Genomic DNA, 19,270 nt, shown 5'->3' with positions numbered 1-19,270 from the left:
AAAACCCCTGGATTTCTGTCGTGTCTCTCAGCGTCTGATGTGGCGAGTCTGGACGGCGGCAGCAGCCTGACGTACTCGCCGAGTCCCGCGTTGAAGCGCACCTTCAGAGATGTCGTCACCTTGAAGTTCAAGACGGTGAGGAATTCTGGGATGCTGCTGCACGCGGGAGGAGCAGGCGGCCTGGGCCTCAGCCTGGAGCTGGAGAGGGGGAAGCTACAGCTGCTGCTCAGACAAGGTAAAGAGAAGCCGCCCGGCGGATGCTTCAGCACATCTGCTTGTTATCTGTAAACAGCAGGATTATCTGCAAAAGGACGGCGGGAACGCCGCAGGTCCCAATCAAACATTCCTTCAGAAATAGCAGGATTAAGGAGCTTATGTTAGCATCCAAAACCAGGCGCTCAGCATGCTCCACTCACTCCAACCTGGATCCTCCAGAACAACAGAGCAATAACTCATCCGAGATCAGCAGATCCACCAGAAACACACATATTTTATCATCTTTCAAAGGTTTGTGTGGAAGGATTCATCTGCTGGGAATCGCGGGGAACTTGGCTTCATCTTTGTCCTGTTGCAGCGGTGATGGATGTTTCCTGTTCACTGCCGCACCTGTGTGTGTGTAGGTGTGTGTGTGCTGAATCATCACAGGGCTCCCATCATGAAACCCCATCTGCTGCTGAGTGCGTGTGTGTGTGTGTGTGTGTGTGTGTGTGTGTGTGTGTGTGTGTGTGTGTGTCCTCTCACACTCCAGTTCTTTAGAAATAAGGAAGCAACATCATCGTTGCTGCCAGTCGTAAAAACTCTGCTCTGTATTCACAGTTATGGAATATTTATTAGCTCATTACTCCGGAAATGAGTCGGGGTCAGTGGATTTTGGGCTCAACCCAATTTGAAAATATCAAAAGTGACAGAAAAACAAGAGTTTGAGCGAGAACGTTGACGGAAGCGGCGGCAGATTTGCCTCCCTGGCAGCGTAAATCCGAGCATGTCGTCGCGGAGCTCAAATATTTGCTTTGCAGAGTGTGTTTGCAGTGTGGTTATTGAGTTTGGAGCTGATGACTGTGGCCAGCGATGAACTCTGGCCCTTTAATCCCAGCGAGCCGCCACGATGCTGCTGCAGCAGGAGTTCCATCATTTTTGAGGCTTTTCATCTGCATCCTGTTCTGGCTGATCTGCACACTCATTAGGAAGGAACTGCTTTTGTTGTTCTGAGAACGTCCTACTTTACAACCCCCCCCCCCACACACACACACCGTTTGTTGCTCCGATAATAGTTTTTCCACATCGTAGAGCTTTATTGGTTCCTTCTGATCATCTGTCCAGCGTGTCTGGGGCCCTCTCTGAGTCTCTTTCCCACTCCTCTTCTCTGCCATCAAACGACCGGAGCGCCTGTGTTCCGTGGACATGCTGCATTATCGGTTCAACTTCCGAACTCTTTCCGGCTGGTTTTGGTTTTTTTTTTTCCTGTCCCGGCTCCGACTGCAGTCAGCTCACAGGAAATGGGGTGAAATATCAAAAATACATTTGTCCGTGCTGTTCCAGACCGTTTGAAGTTGAAATCGTGCTCCCTAAAGAAAACCCACTGCATTTTTCATATTCCACTCTCTCCAGATGCTTCTCCCGGTTTCTCCGCAGCGGAAACGGATCCCATAATGTGCTCATCTTTATCTTCTCCGGAATGAGACATGATCAAATATTTGGCTCCGGTTCTGGGCACACAGTTCCTGCAGTGGTGCGAGCACTGAGGCAGCTGACCTCTGTGGGACACCGACGAATTCAAATATTCATCACAGCAGTGAAGCTTTTATCGGCCTGCTGACGTCACGCTCTCGCGTCCTCATTAGCCGCCGCGCCGTGCGGCTAACTTCCCTCTCCTCTTTGTCGTCGCAGGCCAGGCCTCCTCAGCGGAGCCCCGGCGCCTCGCCTCCCTGGGCAGCCTGCTGGACGATCAGCACTGGCACCGTGTAGCGGTGGAGCGGCGCGGCGCGCACCTCAACGTGACGGTGGACAAACACACGGAGAAGGTCCGCGTGCCGGCGGAGTTCGGCCACTGGGACGTGCAGCAGGTGGAGTAAAACACGTGACGCCGGCGGGAAATTTCAAGCACTGTGGCTGAAACGAGGCCGTGTGCGTTTCGCCCACGCGCAGCTGAACGTCGGCGGGGGTCCGGGCCTCGGTCCGGAGACACCAGGGCGCTCCGGGAGGAACTTCCACGGCTGCCTGGAGAACCTGCTGTACAACGGCCACAGCCTGATCGACCTCGTCAAGCAGAAGAGTCGCCAGGTTGCCGTTGCGGTGAGTCAGTCGCTGCTCCGAGGACAGAACCGAGACTGGTGATCGGTCCGGAAACCCGGAATGTGGCACCGTTTCTCTGTAAAAGTCCTCCTGGGTTTTCCAGCTCTGTTCCCGTTCAGTTGAGCCTTTCTTTTCGTGTCTTTGTGATAACCTGGTGCAGATGCAACCTCAGGCCAATATCTTCCCTTTCATCTGGGGGATATTTTATTTCAAATGATGTCATTGATTATTCCGTGTGTCGGCCTGAATTCCCGGCGCTGCTGTTGCTCCGCGTGCTTCCCTTGATGAATGAGACCAGGACGAGCAGCGCAGGCGTTGTTCGGACCCCTGATAACGTCTCCTTATCTTGGTCACCGAGACCTTGAGCTGTTTACATGCAGCAGTGGAAGTTTGCTGAGCTTCTCTGAAGGACCGAACTGCCCGATTGTGGCTTGATTGAGCAGAGAGGGAACGCAGCTCCGAGCATTAAAGGAGAAAAGGAGGATTTGGGGTATGAAGCGACTGTCCAACCCAAAAATGACTGTCCATCATTTCTGCTGCTCCACAAAAGGCTGTTGGATGTCATCCTGCTCGTGGAGCTTTGTAGAGACCAGAATGATCGTTCCTGCGGAGACTGTAATAACTCCCGGCTGCAACAGGACTTATTACCGCCACTAAACAATGGTCTGATGTCAGGACCCACTCTGGGCTCCCCATTACACTCCGGCTTTATCTCTGCTCCCTCCGAGCGCAGCGACTTTGGTTTACTGTCCTAATCTGATGGGGCGTTCTGCCCTCGCCATCCCTGAAGCGCCGCTGCCCTCCTGAAGGAGACTCGCTGATGAGATCATCCCGACAGAGGTCACATTGTCACGCCCCCGCAACAGATTAATATTCATGTTTTATGTTGTTTTATCCAGTAATCAGTTTTCCTGTCCCTCCTCATCTTCATCTAATTTGCATCCCTCTCTCTCTCTCTCTCTCTCTCTCTCTCTCTCTCTCTCTCTCTCTCTCTCTCTGTGTCTCTCTCCCTCAGGGCAATGTGACCTTCTCTTGTGACGAGCCGCTCTCCGTCGCCGTGACGTTCCCCGGCCCCCAGAGCTTCCTCCAGCTGCCGGGGGTGCCCGCGTCCTCATCGGGAAGCTTTTCGGTGGGGTTCCAGTTCAGGACGTGGAACAGGGCGGGGCTTCTGCTCACCTTTGCTCTGCCTCAGGAAGGGGGCGTGGTCTGGCTCTACCTGAGCGAGGCCAGACTGAGGCTGCAGATCCACAAAGCTGGGAGGGTTCTGCTGGAGCTCAGTGCAGGTGAGGATCTAAACAGCTGAACTCCTGCTGTGACAGAGAGAGGAGGAATTCGGCTCTCACGCCACTTTTCACCACTTTTGTGCCGCTGTGCTCTCAGGTTGGGCTCTAAATGACGGCCAGTGGCATCAGGCGGAGCTGAAGAGCAGGCGAGGCCGCCTGAGCATCGTGGTGGATAAAGAGGAGAGGAGCAGCGCTCACGCCAGCCACTCACTTCCTGTCGCCATTGAAAGCAGCATCTTTTTTGGTGGTAAAAGAGGAAAACTTGTACACTCGACTGTCCTCATTAGAGAGAAACAGCTCCTCCGAAGCTCAGATGAAGGCTCTGATGTGTCCATTCAGGTTGTCCCACTGAGGGAGACGTGCAGGGCTGCAGGAACCCCTTTCATGTCTTCCAGGGCTGCATGAGTCTGCTGACTCTGGACGACCAAAAGGTCAACCTGATCCTGGTCCAGCAGAAGCAGCTGGGGACCTACGGCAACCTGCAGCTCGACATGTGTGGAGTCATCGACAGGTGAGCCCCCAGCGGTGCTCAAAGGCACTTTCATTTCTGCCTCCAACTAGCAACTTTCTGGATTTTCCCAGACTCAAAGATGAATTATTAAAAGAATATCGGAGAGAGCGAGAAATGATTTTTCACCATTGTGCTGTCACAATAAATGAGAGAATAAATAATGAAGCAATTATAGCAATTATAAACAACCCTCCAGGGCACACACACTCACACACACACACACACACACACACACACACGCCCCAAAGACTCAATTCTGCATGTTGTTGCCAAATTAAAGAGATTTATTTACATGTTTATGTTTTCCTTCATCCATCACATTATTATTATTCTTCAGAACCTCACCCACACATGTACGCACACACACACACACACACACACACGGTTCATTCAACACACTATGTCTGCACTTGTGTGTTTTGTTAGGGCACGGAACCCCAGATATCCATATTAAAACTCATGTTATAGTAAAAACGTGTGTTTGCAGACTGTTGTGAATCCTCTCTGTTTCCTGGGGTCAGAGGTCATCACAGCTCATCCCCGGCTCACAGACGGATGAGGCTCAAATTACGCTGCGGCCAGATTACAGCCTGCCGAGTCAGCGCTTTAATCTGAGCGGCGTTTTCTGTGAACTCATCTGTTTTCTCCTCGATGCTAAAGAGTCAGAGGGAGCGAGGCAGCAGCAAATAAAGCAAAATCAAACATATGAAACAAGAATCGCGTTGGAGGAGCACGTCGGTGCGTTGGTATTTAAATATAGGGGGATGTGTTTCATCTTTTTTTAATGGTTCCTGCTGCTCTTCAACAGCCGCCCACGCGCTGCCCTTCAGAATGTGACTTTTAGATGCTTTTACCCTCATTTCACACCGGAGAAAACCGGTTTTCAAATGGCCGCATAATGAAAACGCGCCTCTGCTCACGCTCCTCCCTCAGCAGAGATCCAAATCATCCGGTTTTGTATTGCGCTGATAACGGCTGCTGGGAAATATATTTATAGGAAACAGGTCTCTGATGCTTTGTCGTGGTAAAAGTGAACTCTTTTGTTGGAGTCTTTGAAAGATTGTTGGCACGACCCGCGCTAGCGTTTCCAAATGAGCTGCCATATAAAAGCCTTTTCCCACGTCTCCGAGCACACAGAGGATCCAACGATGCATCCGTCTCTTTCCAGGAGCGGAGAGACAACAGGAGGGGAAGCTGCGGCGGAGGAGGCGCGTCGAGGAATTACAACAAACCTTGAAAACTTTGACATGAACTTTGCTAACTTCCTGTCCCCCCCCCCCCCCCCCCCCCCCCCCCAGGTGTTCCCCCAGTCCCTGCGAACACGGCGGCCGCTGCACTCAGTCCTGGACCGGCTTCCACTGCAACTGCTCCGACAGCGGCTACAGCGGCGCCACCTGCCACAGCTGTAAGTCACCTGTCCGTCAACGCCGACAGGCGCGGGGGCGGGGCTGGGGGAGGGGTCTGGCATTAATGTGTGATTTTCCCTCAGTGTTGCTTCGTTTCTGAGGCTCTGGTTGCACAGGCACAGACACTCGCATGAGCTCATGTGAGTCACCTGTGCTCGATGGTAACACGCTGGCGGCCGAGGCGGCTCCTAAATTCCCCTCATTAGCCATTAGCCTTCAGATTGATTTAAGCAGGATGGTAAAGCCGGAGCGTTTGCCTCCTCCTCCTGAGGGAACAGTGGGACGCCACTCGTCTCCAGAGTGCACGGCCAGCGTGGGCTGCTTCACCTGGCAACGCGCTGCAGAAGAGTCGAGTCAAGTAGAGTCAAGATGAGGGGAGACGAGGCGAGCGGGCGCCAGGCGGCGGAAATGCAGCACTTTAGCGAGGTTAAGGGAAGTCATTCTGGACCAAATGTTAAGATCAAGCTAGTGCCAGTTTTCGTCATGTGATCGTCATGTGATCGTCATGAGAAACCACCTGTCAGGTGATGTCCCGGTGCATTAAAGTGGACATTTATGGTGAAGAGCGAAAGATTTAGGAAAGAAAGAGGTAAAGTGGGATGAAGTGTGGAAAAGATGTCGGAGCTTCAGATTATGGAAATCGGCACGAGTTTATTCCTCCTAAACTAGAAATAACATCATTCCGATCTTTATGAAGTTTCAGAGAGCAAAGCCAGTTTTGGACACCATTTTTGTGTCCGCGTCAGTTTAAAAGAGGCAGGTTCTAAAACAAACAGCAGCTTCTCCTCTTCCATCAGATGAAGACGCCCTTTGGCTCCGGAGCCGAGGGAGCAGAAGATCCGCGGAGAATTGTGATGTTTGCGTGACGGACACGCTGGAGAACGAGGCAGAGGAAGAGTTGATGATCCATTTTTAATTCCTGTCCCTCACACGCTGCAGCGCTCGTTTCAGTCCAGCTGGAAGCTTCTTTATTTCATAAGGCGCTCTTGGGGAGGGGGGGGCACGTCGTCTCCGTCCCGGTGATGAGTGATCCCGCTCTGAGAATTATCCGCGGAGTCACGCGTGTGTCCGGAATTCTGCCGCCTCTAATCTCGTCCCCCCCCGCAGCTCCTCTCCTGTCTCTCTGATGTTGATTCCCGCCTGAGCTGATCTCGTTATTTCCCCTCCCAGCTGCGTACGAGCGCTCCTGCGAGGCGTACAAACACGCCGGCAGCACGTCGGGACACTTCTACATCGACGTGGACGGCAGCGGGCCGATCGGGCCGCAGCTGGTCTACTGCAACATGACAGGTGACGCACACGCAGAGCCGCCCCGCCGCGGCGCCGCGGGATTCACATTAGCACAATGGCAACGAGCGACGCCGGCGTCACCGTTTCCCCTCGCCCCCGCCTACATGTTTGATGTTTACAGCGTGTGTACAGCGTCCCCACAGGTCCGGTTTGAGCCTGATCCCAGTGTCGATCTGCAGAGGGGAACACGTGGATGGAGGTCCCGCACAACAACACGGAGCTCACCAGAGTACGAGCGGCTCCGGGCGCCAACCAGCGCTCCGTCTACTTTGACTACGCCGCGGGAGAGGAGCAGCTGGCGGCTGCTATCGGCCAATCAGAGCACTGCCAGCAGGAGCTGAGCTATCACTGCAGGAAGTCCCGCCTCCTCAACACTCCAGGTAACCAGAGGGGGCACCTGAGCGCCCGTGTTGGTAGACTGGCCAGTTACATTTTCCACTTGTGCGTTTCAGAGGGTTCTCCGTTCAGCTGGTGGGTCGGGGGTCCCGGTCCGGGTCGCGTGCAGACCTACTGGGGCGGAGCTCAGCCGGGCAGCCAGCAGTGCGCCTGCGGCCTGCAGGGCGACTGCGTGGACCCGCAGCACTACTGCAACTGCGACGCCGACCGTGCAGAGTGGTAGTCCATCCTTCTGCCTTCCCCTTATCCACAGTCGGGGGGGGGGGGGGGGGGGTTAAGATTGAGATTGCGTCCCTGAGGGGAAGGTGGACGTTTGTCCCCCGACTCCATGGACCCGTCCTGCCTCTGCTTCCTTTCCTGCCGTCCGCCGTTGCCGGTTGTGCCGCAGCGACTATTTTTACATGCCGCCGCCGCCGCCGCTCTTTAATTTTTCATCACACTCACAAAAAGCCGCGCACGCACCTCCGTCCCAGCACTTCCACTCCTGGATTTATTTTTAAACCTGATTTTTCTGGGCACCGGAGCTGACGGGCTGGTTATCCGGCGTTTCTATAGCAGCGGCGCGGCGCTAACGTCGGCGGGAGGCTCGTTGCCGCTCCCGTCTGACAGCTAAACAATGTTTACATCAACGGCCCTTTTCCACTCATCCGCTCCTCCCGTTTTATCTGCAGGGCTCAGGACTCGGGTCCCCTCGCCCATAAGGAGAGCCTCCCGGTCCGGTCTCTGCTGCTGGGTGACATCCAGAGGCCCGGCTCAGAGGCAGCTTACAGGGTGGGCCCGCTCCGTTGTCATGGAGATAGTAAGTCCAGCCGGCTGTCCAGTTGCCTGGTTACACACAATGATAGGAATCTTCCACCTTATGGCTTTTATCCCAGCAGCAGAGATCAAATTCTATTGTTCCTGTTCGGCATTCCCACCTGTGCAACCGTCCCTCCTTGACACCGACCGCGTTTCATCCTTTTCCCTCAGGAAACTTCTGGAACGCCGCGTTTTTCGACAGGGAGACGTCGTACCTGCACTTCCCCACCTTCCACGGGGAGCTGAGCGCAGACATCTCCTTCCTGTTCAAAACCACGGCCTCCTCCGGGGTCTTCCTGGAAAACCTGGGAATCAAGGACTTCATCCGGATCGAGCTGAGCTGTGAGTAGAGACCCGCTGACGGACGCTCATCTTCAGGTTGAGGCGCCTCTTTAAGCTTTTTCCCGACTATTTTCCGGTTGTCCTCGGGAGTATTTCGAAGGAAGCTGGGCTTCAGGGGGACCAGCGGTGGCGCCCTAACTGCCTCTCTCCTCAGGGAAATCGTTCACGCTGTGGTCCTTCCTGCTCCGAATACCGCCTCGCTGTTGCAGGTTTCCACCTTCGCTCCGAACCGCTGCGAGCTGGAGAACAATTTCCCAAAATTGACTTACTGCGGGTAGCTGAGATATTGTTTCATCTTGTTCCGCGCTCCTGTAGTAATACATCTTCTCCTATATATCTCCTTCCGACGGATGATTGGGTGCTTCCCCTCCAGTCTTTTGTCGGCGCCGTGGCAGAACAGCAGCCCCGCTCGGCTCCGCGCCGCTCAGAAACGGGAAATAGAAACAATTTTACTTCCATTTTTCCTGCCTCTTTCGCCCTTTTGGGAATCTGGAGGTGCGATGGGAAGTGACAGAGGTTCAGGTTGAATTCCTGAAGACATTCCGGCACCCACTGAGTTATGGTCGTGTGTTTGGGGCCCAGAATAAAACCTTTAGACCCCCCCCCCCCCCCACACACACACACACACACACATTCCCAGGTCATCCGTGGGATCGGGACAGAACATCTTCTGTTTATTATCCTGTGACAACTGTAGCTACGCTGCTGGTTGGGAGCTGTCTTGTTTTTGCCGTTAAGGGGTAATTAGATCACGTTCCTGATGAACTTCCTCCTCCCGGCTCGTTTGGTGGAACCAGGTCCAGTTAAAGCTGCTGTTTACAGAAAAGGCCTCAGATGAGCAGTAAAATCTGGGAAGAAACACACTCATGCTAACAACAACGTTCTCCACGGCTACATTTGAACGCTCGCTAACATCTTTTGTATCTTCTGTGCCTTTTTATTCATTTGAGACTGTTTAAATTTCGCTGAAGAAGATGAAACTTTTTTCCGCCCAAATCACCGGGAGACATTTTCTCCTTCACTTCCTCTAAACATGTTTGTGCGTCACCTCCTTCCCTCCGATTTTCCAGCCTCCTCTCAGGTGCTTTTCTCCTTCGACGTGGGCAACGGGCCTCTGGAGGTCCGCGTGGACTCCAGCGTCCCGCTCAACGACAACCGGTGGCACCGAGTCCGGGCCGAGCGGAACATCAAGGAGGCGTCGCTTCAGCTGGACGACCTCCCCGCCGCCACGCAGGAAGCTCCGGCCGAGGGACACTTCCACCTGCAGCTCAACAGCCAGCTGTTCATAGGTCCGTTTCGGTCAAACTCAGCCGATGTTGTGATCAGGATTTAAATCCTCTTTCATTCCTGGATATCTGCACATGTGTGAGGATCCCTCAGGGCGCTGCGCTGCCTCTGGTTAGCATGAAAACGCTGAGTCGTTGGTTTCTGACCGTCGAACAACAGTCACGTTTAAAAAATGCGGCGTGCAGCCGGGAGCAACCGTCCATCACGGATGGTCTTTAATGTCCAAGTGGAAGCGACGCGATCCCCATTTAATCTCCTCCCTCGGTCCCATTCTGGAGCGGTGGGGTTAAAGAGGCGCCGCTAAAGGTCAAGTGCTGCACCGTCCCTGAGCTTTCCTCTACAAACGTTGTTTACATCCACTCGTAGCAGCAAAATAATCTGGAGGGAGGCGAAAGCGGCAAATATTGACCGGGTTTGGCTGAAAACAGCAGCAGCGGCGTTTATTGATCGGCTGGATTTGCTCAGACAAAAATCGGCGCCAAGGTCAGAGTTTACCTGCGATTCATCACTAGCTAACTGGGAAAAGAGCAGCGGAATTAGAACCGTCTGCACATCCGAGAGGCAGCTGCGCTTTTTTTTTTTTTTAATTATTATTTTTTAACCCGTTTCTGCTCCAGAACTTTGACCGTAAAACAGTGACTCGGCAGAAATCTCAGGTTGCGTCGGACCTTCAGCCGAGGCCGTGATCCCCATCCAGCCAGTTGTGGTGGAACAATGCAAACGTTTGCTAATCCGCGCAGTCGTTCCCGACACATTATTACTTCTATTCATGGCAGCTACACAGATTTACGAGACACTATAAAATATTCATCCACAGCAAATCCGTCTTCTGTTTTCATATTTACTCAACCAGCCAACCTTAAATAATTGTTGCTAATGCGACGCCGCACAGCAGCGAACGCCGTTAGCGGCCCAGTTTAGCGGCCCCAGTATGAAGAGCAGATTTCTCTCATGTTCTCCTTCATTATTGCCGATATTTATGAAATTCCACGCGCAGCAGCGTCAGCCTGCTGGAGACAGATAAGCTGCCGACTCTCCGGCCCGCCTGGCGCGCTGAGATATTTGGGTGTTGCGAGGGCATCAGAAAACACAATCTTTGTGTTTAGTTCTGCAGAGCGTCTCTCAGCGGATTCCGCTGCATTCAGCCGTGGTTCCTGCAGACGTTTTCAGATTAGCTTTCATTTGTTGTCCCGGCGACGCTTCATCTGAAGCACAGGGGGCGCTCTGCTGCACTCTGGAGCGTCTGACTACAATGAAGCCTTTTGGAAACGTTGTACCTCAGCGGTGTCTTTGCTGTTTAACATTCAAACGTCTGGCTGTGCTGCTGGATCAGGTCCCGCGCTTCTGTTTTGGATTCCTTCTGTGGTTCTGGACCGTTCACCTCCGCCTCCTCACTCAGTTCCTGTAAAAGGACATCAGGCCGTCTGTGACGGTACCAGTGTTTGGACTCCTGCAGCAATGTCCAGTGGGTTTGTGCTGCTGCTGCTACTACTACTGATGCTGTAGCTGCTGCTGCTGCTGCTGCTGTAGCTGCTGCTACTGCTACTACTACTGATGCTGTAGCTGCTGCTGCTGCTGCTACTACTGATGCTGTAGCTGCTGCTGCTGCTGCTGTAGCTGCTGCTGCTGCTACTACTACTACTGATGCTGTAGCTGCTGCTGCTGCTGCTGCTACTACGGATGCTGTAGCTGCTGCTGCTGCTACTACGGATGCTGTAGCTGCTGCTGCTGCTACTACTGATGCTGTAGCTGCTGCTGCTGCTACTACTGATGCTGTAGCTGCTGCTGCTGCTACTGATGCTGTAGCTGCTGCTGCTACTACTGATGCTGTAGCTGCTGCTGCTACTACTGATGCTGTAGCTGCTGCTGCTACTACTACTACTACTGCTGCTGTAGCTGCTGCTACTACTGCTGCTGTCGCTGCTAATGCTAATGCTGCTGCTACTACTGATGCTGCTGCTGCTACTACTGATGCTGCTGATGCTGCTGCTGCTACTACTGATGCTGCTGCTGCTGCTCACCACGAGTCTCAGCGTTGATGAGCTGCTATGAAGGAGCTGAGCTGTCTGAGGATCCAACGTGCAGCGGCGCTCCGTCAGGAGGTGCCGAGGGTGTCGGGAAGAGGAGGCCGGTTGACGTCAACGTGCTTCTGTTGCCGTCTTGATTGCGACCTGCATGTTTTCAGGAGGCACCGCGTCCAGGCAGAAGGGCTTCCGGGGCTGCATCCGCTCGCTGCAGCTGAACGGGGTCACGCTGGACCTGGAGGAGAGGGCGAGCATCACACCGGGGGTCCAACCCGGCTGCCCGGGTCACTGCAGCAGCTACGGCTCCTTCTGCCAGAACCACGGCCGCTGCGTGGAGCGAGTCAACGGCTTCCACTGCGACTGCGGGCTCTCGGCGCACGCCGGCGTCTTCTGCCACACAGGTATCAGAGCTCTTTAGAGCTGCAGCTGCTGGTCTGTCGGCACCTCGCTCCATCCTTCACTCCGTATTCAAGCTAATGGATTCGACCCGAGTTGAAGGTTTTGGCTCTTTAAAAGGGGGAAAGTGGATGAAAAACATCCTGAGCTTCTTGTTGCAAAGTTCTGCAGCTGCACGTGCACGTGCACGTGCAGCGTTAAGACTTCCTAGCATGCTATTAACACGTTCCAACTCCTCTGAACCTTTTAACGCACTAAACACTCGTCAGCGGGCACTTAGCTACCACATCAAAGGCTGCCGTGCTAATCGTGCCTGTTTGATGTTGCGGGGCCTCTTTGAGTCCTTCCTTTGATCTTGCATTCATTGCACTCTTAATGCGTCTGTGTTCCTCACTGAGACGACTCTCTGCCCTCTTAAATCAGGGCCGCCACGTCCGTATCAGCACACGGGGAAGCGTTGGCGAGCGTGACAATGCTAATTCACCTCCCTCTGCAGGGGGGCATCAGAGAGCAGTTCATCCTGGAGAACATTCCGCAGCATTCCCTATCCTCCCGGCTGTGTAGCTGCTGTGGGAATCTCGAATTGAGCTGCACAACCTCCGACAATTCATTATGAATCTCCGAGTGCAGAGTGTGAATATGTGAATTTCGCTCTGCCGGGAAGAGAATTACTCACTTCCTGCTTATATTGACGGATTATTTAGCTTTAGGGCCAAACAAGAGGGATGGCTCAAATTGAAACAAATGGCATTTGTGCAAGGCGCAAAAGTCGATGCGTTCCGCCTCAAAGAAATCTATAAATAAGACCAGTAAAGCAATAAAGTGTATGTGTGTGTGTGTGTGGGGGGGGGGGGGGCTCTGCAGCTTTGGCCCAAATTACAACAGCATTTTAATCCTGCTGAGTTTCTGTTTGTGCTCTGCAGATTTTCCTTCAGCCCTGAATTTAGCAGCTTTTTGAACAGGCAACAGTAGTTTGTGCGTCTTTTCTGACATTTTGCCAGACGTTCAACAGGCTAAAGGTCAAAAATGAGATTTCACTTGGCTTAAACTTCAGCCAATCACTGCTGAGTCTCCCTCCCAAGTCTGTCTCGCCATGGTAACGGCCCCGTCTCGCTCTGACTCCTGATATTTGTGCTCCATCTCGTGACCTTTGACCTGTTCTCGGCCTCCAGAGGTTTCAGCCAGCTTCAAGCCGGCGACGTCCGTCAGCTACACCTTCAAAGAGCCGTACGAGCAGGTCAGGAACAGCAGCGCCGTTCCGTCCTCCATCTACACCGACGTGACGCTGAGAGGAGAGAACGTGACCCTGAGCTTCAGGACGTTCCAGAGTCCAGCCGTGCTCTTCTACGTCAGCTCGTACCACAGAGAGTTCCTCGCCGTGCTCATCAACAAACACGGTGAGGAAGAGGAGAACTTCTCACTCAGGCCTGATGGACGTCTTTAGAGGCCGCTATTGAAACGCTCAAGTTCCTGCTAAAACCCGGCATTTAAGTTTATTTGGAATTATTAAGTTGGGAATTCGACTTTTAAGAGCAGGAGGAAGCATTTTGAATTCCGAAGCGCACCTGCAGCACTCAGGAGCCCAATAAAAGTGGCACATCGTGGCTGGATTAGCTGTAAATGGATTCTTTTCTGCTGGTAATGAGTCAGAACGCTGATGGACAGCGGGACGTTGATGCTTTCATTGTGGCGTGGAGCCGTCAAGTAAAAGCACTTATGCTGCTGTGTCCAATTAAATCTTGAGAGCTGTTTTTCCCCCTTTCATTAATGTTTCTCCGCTTCTTTCCGCTGCTCAGACAGAAACAAGTCGTCTGCCACCAGAGGGCTGTTATTTAAGAACACACATACATTTATTTAAACAAAAAAAAAAAACTTGGTCTTGGTAAAAGTAGCTTTGAAATCAAAACGACATGAATGAGACGTCAGGTTCTGCTGTGATTAACTGCAGCTCTGAGGGACAACGTGATTCCGATCTTTAAAGGTTAGATTTGACGGCTTTCATGAAATCTGCACTTAAACCACTCATTATTAGCAAAATTCATTAGATCTGGCGATGTGTTATTGATAAGGAATCAGGCCCTAATCCTCCTAATATGGAGCGCTTTAGCACTTCCGATAACATCGCCGAACCAGCCGCAGGAGAGATGAGCGGAGGCGGACGTCAAAAGGAAAGTTTAAACTGGGGAAAATGTGTGTTTCTGTGTCTAAAGATAAGCTGGAGGTGAGATACAAGCTGGACAGCAGCAGAGACGCCGAGGTGATGAGGAGCCGGGTGAGACACCTGGCTAACGGACGGCTGCACAGCGTTAGCGTCAGGAGGCTGTCGGAGTCTGTGTCTGTGCAGGTGACACACACACACACACACACACACACACACACACACACACACACACACACACACACACACACACAGACTGGAAGCTTGCACCGGAAAACTTCTCCCGTGTTGTGATTGGCTGCAGAGTTTGTGCAGATCTGCATCTAAACTCTGGTTCTGATCCAGTAGCGTGACAGCAGGGAAGGCTGCCAGCACCAGTGAGGTTTGATTGACAGCTCGGGCCCTGGCAGCGAGATCTGTCAGGGTTCTGCTGCCAGCCGATGGCTCCGGCCTCAAAACCGCGGGGAAAACAGGATTTCGGGGAGTTGCGACCAAAAAAATGCAAATGAGGCGAATCACCGAAACGAGTCTGTGGAGAAAGTTCTAGCAGGAGCAGAGAGGCCTGTTCAAACAGAACATTTCCATTCCTCTGTTTCTCTTTCTCCTTCTCGGAGGATGTTGATGACCGGTTTATCGCAAAGTTTAAATAATTATTAGAAACGGTTGGATTTGGACGCAGAGAGCGCGGAATTTTTCAGATGGCAGCGTTAAAAATAGCCTGGGACACCAAAGTTCGGGTCACACGGTGGCTCCCTTCAAAAGTCTAAAAGTCTAAAAGGATTAAATTTCTTGTCTGAAACGAGTCTTTGTCTTCCGCAGCCTTGTCACGAAGCTCAGAGCGTCGTCTGCGTATCTGCGTCATCGGTTTTGTCTTATCACGTTAATAGCGGACGATACACGAGCTTAACGTCACGTAACCGGACGCCAGTGTGGCGGTCACCTCGCCCCTGAAGGCGACCTCGCTCTTGAAGGCGACCTCGCTCCTGAAGGCGACCTCGCTCCTGAAGGCGACCTCGCCCCTGAAGGCGACCTCGCCCCTGAAGGCGACCTCGCTCTTGAAGGCGACCTCGCTCCTAAAGGCGACCTCGCTCCTGAAGGCGACCTCGCTCCTGAAGGCGACCTCGCCCCTGAAGGCGACCTCGCCCCTGAAGGCGACCTCGCCCCTGAAGGCGACCTCGCCCTTGAAGGCGACCTCGCTCCTAAAGGCGACCTCGCTCCTGAAGGCGACCTCGCTCCTGAAGGCGACCTCGCCCCTGAAGGTGACAGGCGACCTCGCTCCTGAAAGCGACCTCGCCCCTGAAAGCGACCTCGCCCCTGAAGGTGACAGGCGACCTCGCTCCTAAAGGCGACCTCGCTCCTGAAGGCGACCTCGCTCCTGAAGGCGACCTCGCCCCTGAAGGCGACCTCGCTCCTGAAGGCGACCTCGCCCCTGAAGGCGACCTCGCTCCTGAAGGCGACCTCGCTCCTGAAGGCGACCTCGATCCTGAAGGCGACCTCGATCCTGAAGGCGACCTCGCTCCTGAAGGTGACAGGCGACCTCGCTCCTGAAGGCGACCTCGCCCCTGAAGGCGACCTCGCTCCTGAAGGCGACCTCGCCCCTGAAGGCGACCTCGCTCCTGAAGGCGACCTCGATCCACACGGGCGCGTCTTCCTGTTTTCCCTGCGCCGCCGGGCTCCGGTGAAAAATGAGCGTTCCATTTCGCCGTCACCTTGAATCATTCGATCATTTGCAGCAACTCGGGGCGCCGACTCGCCGTTCGGTGATGGCCGGCGTGCTCTCGCGTGTGGACCGGATAATGTGCTCTCCTCCGAGCTCACGTCCACCGGAAAAATGAGGCACTTACGCCTGAATTGACTCTGGGCTACTTACAGACCTGGTTTTGTTGCTCTACTTTTCCGGCTGTTGCGGGAGGGCCGCTCCCCGTTTGAGAGAATGCTCCTTTAATAGGGTTTACCGGCTAATGCATTCCAATTCTCAGCTAGTTAGCATGAGGAAGGCTAAGCTACATTGCTTGAAAAGGTGTAGTTTAGCTTCGAGGAAAGGACGCAATCATAAAGGAGTCTCGGTACGGACGGGATCGCCAACGCCGCACATTTACCCTCCGAACAATCGTCTGGGTTGTTTCAGATCGACCAGAACCCCAGAGAGGACTTCAACCTGACGTCTGACGGGGAATTTAACGCCATAAAGTCCCTGGTTTTAGGAAAAGTCCACGGTGAGTATGAGCAGCGCGAGCAGCTTTTGTGTTGGGGGCGGAGCTCCAACATAAGAGGATCCTGGTGATGTCATAGAAACCCGGTTAAAGGTCGGACGCCGAGGCAGCCGTTTGCCCGTAGACCTTCCTGCTGTCTTCTACCCCCACAGATGCTCCACCTCCCTCATCTGGCTGTTGTTCTGTGTCCCTCTTCAGGGTCTGATGACTTGGACCCAGACCTGCTCCGGCTGGGCTCTCTGGGTTTTGCCGGCTGCCTCTCGGTGGTCCGCTTTAACTCCATCAGCCCTCTGAAAGCGGCGCTGCTCCACCCGGACACCAGCCCCGTCACCATCACCGGACCTCTGCTCCGGTCCGGCTGCGGCTCGGCTTCAGCCAACCCGTCCGCCACAGAGGACACCCACCTGCTGACAGGTAGGAGGCGGTCCACAGAAGCTCCCCTCAGCTAAACGTGGTGTAGCTTAGCATGCATGTGCTAACCTTGTCCGCTCTCATGCAGAATGGACACAAATGTCTCTAAAGCTGTTTCCTGTTTCCCCCTGTGGAGCATGTTTTGGACTTTAATCTTCCTCCCTTCTGCACCTCTCCTCCTTTCTCTCCGCTGTAGACCAGTCCGGTTCAGCGGGTTCAGGTCAGCCTTTAGTCAATGCCATCAGGACCGACTCGGCTCTGATTGGAGGTACTGGAACTCCCCCCCCCCCCCCCGTTGATCTGCTGGAGGAGCTCCTCTTGAGCCTTATCTCAGCTCGGACCCGTTTCCGCGCTGTGACATTTGCAGAATCTGGCCGATCGTATGAGCCGAGGTGAAAAACGTGGTCTCAGACTGACCCAGGACGCTTTGTGAAGTCTGAAAAGGTTAAATGGAAACGGCGTCGGCGTAAACAGACACCGGGCGCCCGTAAAAACCGATGAGTCCATCGGAAACTCATTTAAAACTTTAATTTAATCTGCTGAGCAACAGAGTGGAGGCTTGTAAAAGTTCAATCTGAGACGGTGAAGACAGATAAGGTGAGTCTGAGAAGCCATTTCAGGTTGGCCATTAAAGCAGCCCGACTGTGTCCCCTAATTAAACCTTTACAGGACCAGCTCGCTAATTCCAACCTTTGCCGCCAACCTCTTCATCGCGCGTTTGAATTGAGTTTGGAGTCTAAATTAAATGAAAGCAGTGAAAATGGAGCCGAGGATCCAGCTGAGAGAGGCGAAAATGGTTTTAGAGGCTTCGTGTGGAAGTGAATTAAACCTGGACCTTCTCTGCCCTGCAGGCGTCATCGCCGTGGCGATCTTCCTGATGGTGGCGGGCCTGGCGATAGCTGGCAGGTTCCTCTACAGGAGAAAAGAGACCTACCGGAACCAGGAAGTGAAAGGGGTCAAACAGGAAGACGGGCCGGATTTCCCCTTCAGCAGCCAGGCCGAGTCCCAGGACGCCTCCGAGGAAAACCCGAAGGAGTATTTTATATAAGCGACACGCGCCGACTCGGTTAGCGGTGGGGTTCCTGAGCAGAAGGTGGAGGCAGACGACTTCCTGTCACGCCTCAGGACCTCAGGCTCAGAGCCGCGGCTGACAGGAAGTGGCTCCATGAAAACCGAAGGTGTCCGAGGCGGGGTGGTGCCGCTCCACACCGTCTCACCGACTGAACACCGACAGGGCCGGACCCGGGGGGAGGGGGGGGGGGGGGACTTTGTACAGACCTGTAAATGTTTCACCGTCTTTGTATCGAGCGTCACTTTGTCATACTGAAAAATGTTGAAAATGTTGCAAATAGTATTTTTCAGTGGGTGGCTATAATATTGATGTGCGCCCCCTGGTGGGCAGATTTCTCCGTCACTTAAGTATTTGTACTATAAAACGGGGTAAACGATCGAGTTTCTCAATAATATATATATGTATATATATATATATGCAAACTGAATGGAGTTAAAGAGACGGCCGAGTGGGGAGTGGGACACGACCGCAGCGCCGGTCACTTTAGACCATTTTCAGTTTCAAATGTCGGGTTCTTAGTTTGAAAAAAAAAAATTGAGTTTCCCTTTTCTCATTTTTAGCCTGAAAAGTCAGAGAAATCTCTTTTTCGAGCAGCACAGTTGACCGTGTTAGCGATGCTAGCAGCCACCCGCCGCCGCCGCCGCCTGTCGCAGTGAGACAGGAAGATCCACGGGAATGGGTCCAAAATGCTTTTTACTGATCTTAAACAGGGACGATGTTGACGACACAGGTGGGAGTTTAACGACCAAAGCCGTCGTCTTCTGCTGTCGGCGGCGTGAACCGCTGCCTCTGCTGGACACCCTGAAGGACGCAGGACAGCCCACCACCGGTCCCAACCACCCAGACTCAAGAGCAGCGGCGCACGGGCACGTGCACGTGCACACCCATAAGCAGCCGGGGTCATTGGCTCCGGCTGGTCTGAGACTCCTGATGTAACGTAAACGTAACGATGTGATTGGTTGATAACTATGATGTCAGTGAGTGTGTGTGACCTGCCATAGAGACTCCCCTACCCCACCCCCAACCCCCCACCCCCATGCTGTTGGGCTACAGGATAAATAATTGTAATAAAATGTTTTTGAAGAGTGACGTTGACGAGTACTGGAGTCATTTCACGGTTGTGGGCGACGCATTAGCTTCTGTCCGTTAGCGGTTTATCACCTCTCCAGATGTTTGAGTCCCCCCAGCTGCATTATCACCCCGAGGTGCCGCTAAATCTAACGTTTTGATGGTGACACTTAGCAAAGCTCGTAGCGTTAGCAGTTAGCATGGCCTCATCTGGGCTGGTGGATGCAGACCGAGCGGACGAAATGATGGGATACCTGATTTTTGTTATGCAGGCTGATAAGATGGACGTGTACAGAGGCAATTTTGCTGGTATTGATTCTCTT

The 19,270-nt window shown here is 53.4% G+C and overlaps 1 protein-coding gene across 2 annotated transcripts in view; it reads left to right on the top strand.

Annotated features, from left to right (window-relative positions):
- The window catches only part of LOC101079782 (contactin-associated protein-like 4), a 37,854-nt gene extending 18,892 nt beyond the window's left edge, over nucleotides 1-18,962 (top strand). Inside the window, exons 5-24 of one of the 2 annotated variants that reach the window (XM_029831457.1) lie at nucleotides 32-235; nucleotides 1,888-2,063; nucleotides 2,146-2,292; nucleotides 3,308-3,575; nucleotides 3,673-3,822; nucleotides 3,915-4,086; nucleotides 5,385-5,491; nucleotides 6,663-6,782; nucleotides 6,962-7,162; nucleotides 7,235-7,397; nucleotides 7,850-7,977; nucleotides 8,148-8,318; nucleotides 9,389-9,607; nucleotides 11,791-12,030; nucleotides 13,198-13,422; nucleotides 14,236-14,369; nucleotides 16,312-16,399; nucleotides 16,595-16,810; nucleotides 17,004-17,075; nucleotides 17,659-18,962. In XM_029831457.1, coding sequence (XP_029687317.1) covers nucleotides 32-235; nucleotides 1,888-2,063; nucleotides 2,146-2,292; nucleotides 3,308-3,575; nucleotides 3,673-3,822; nucleotides 3,915-4,086; nucleotides 5,385-5,491; nucleotides 6,663-6,782; nucleotides 6,962-7,162; nucleotides 7,235-7,397; nucleotides 7,850-7,977; nucleotides 8,148-8,318; nucleotides 9,389-9,607; nucleotides 11,791-12,030; nucleotides 13,198-13,422; nucleotides 14,236-14,369; nucleotides 16,312-16,399; nucleotides 16,595-16,810; nucleotides 17,004-17,075; nucleotides 17,659-17,855 — 3,398 coding nt within the window. In that variant the 3' untranslated portion in view covers nucleotides 17,856-18,962. The remainder of the gene's footprint in view (nucleotides 1-31; nucleotides 236-1,887; nucleotides 2,064-2,145; nucleotides 2,293-3,307; nucleotides 3,576-3,672; nucleotides 3,823-3,914; nucleotides 4,087-5,384; nucleotides 5,492-6,662; nucleotides 6,783-6,961; nucleotides 7,163-7,234; nucleotides 7,398-7,849; nucleotides 7,978-8,147; nucleotides 8,319-9,388; nucleotides 9,608-11,790; nucleotides 12,031-13,197; nucleotides 13,423-14,235; nucleotides 14,370-16,311; nucleotides 16,400-16,594; nucleotides 16,811-17,003; nucleotides 17,076-17,658) is intronic. The other variant, XM_029831458.1, reaches the window with a different exon arrangement.
- Nucleotides 18,963-19,270: the final 308 nt, after the last annotated feature.

This window comes from Takifugu rubripes, chromosome 22, assembly GCF_901000725.2.
Source record: "Takifugu rubripes chromosome 22, fTakRub1.2, whole genome shotgun sequence".
Classification (NCBI taxonomy): Eukaryota; Metazoa; Chordata; class Actinopteri; order Tetraodontiformes; family Tetraodontidae; genus Takifugu; species Takifugu rubripes.
Note: the sequence above shows the minus strand (reverse complement) of the source record. Positions and strands in the feature narration are given on the sequence as shown.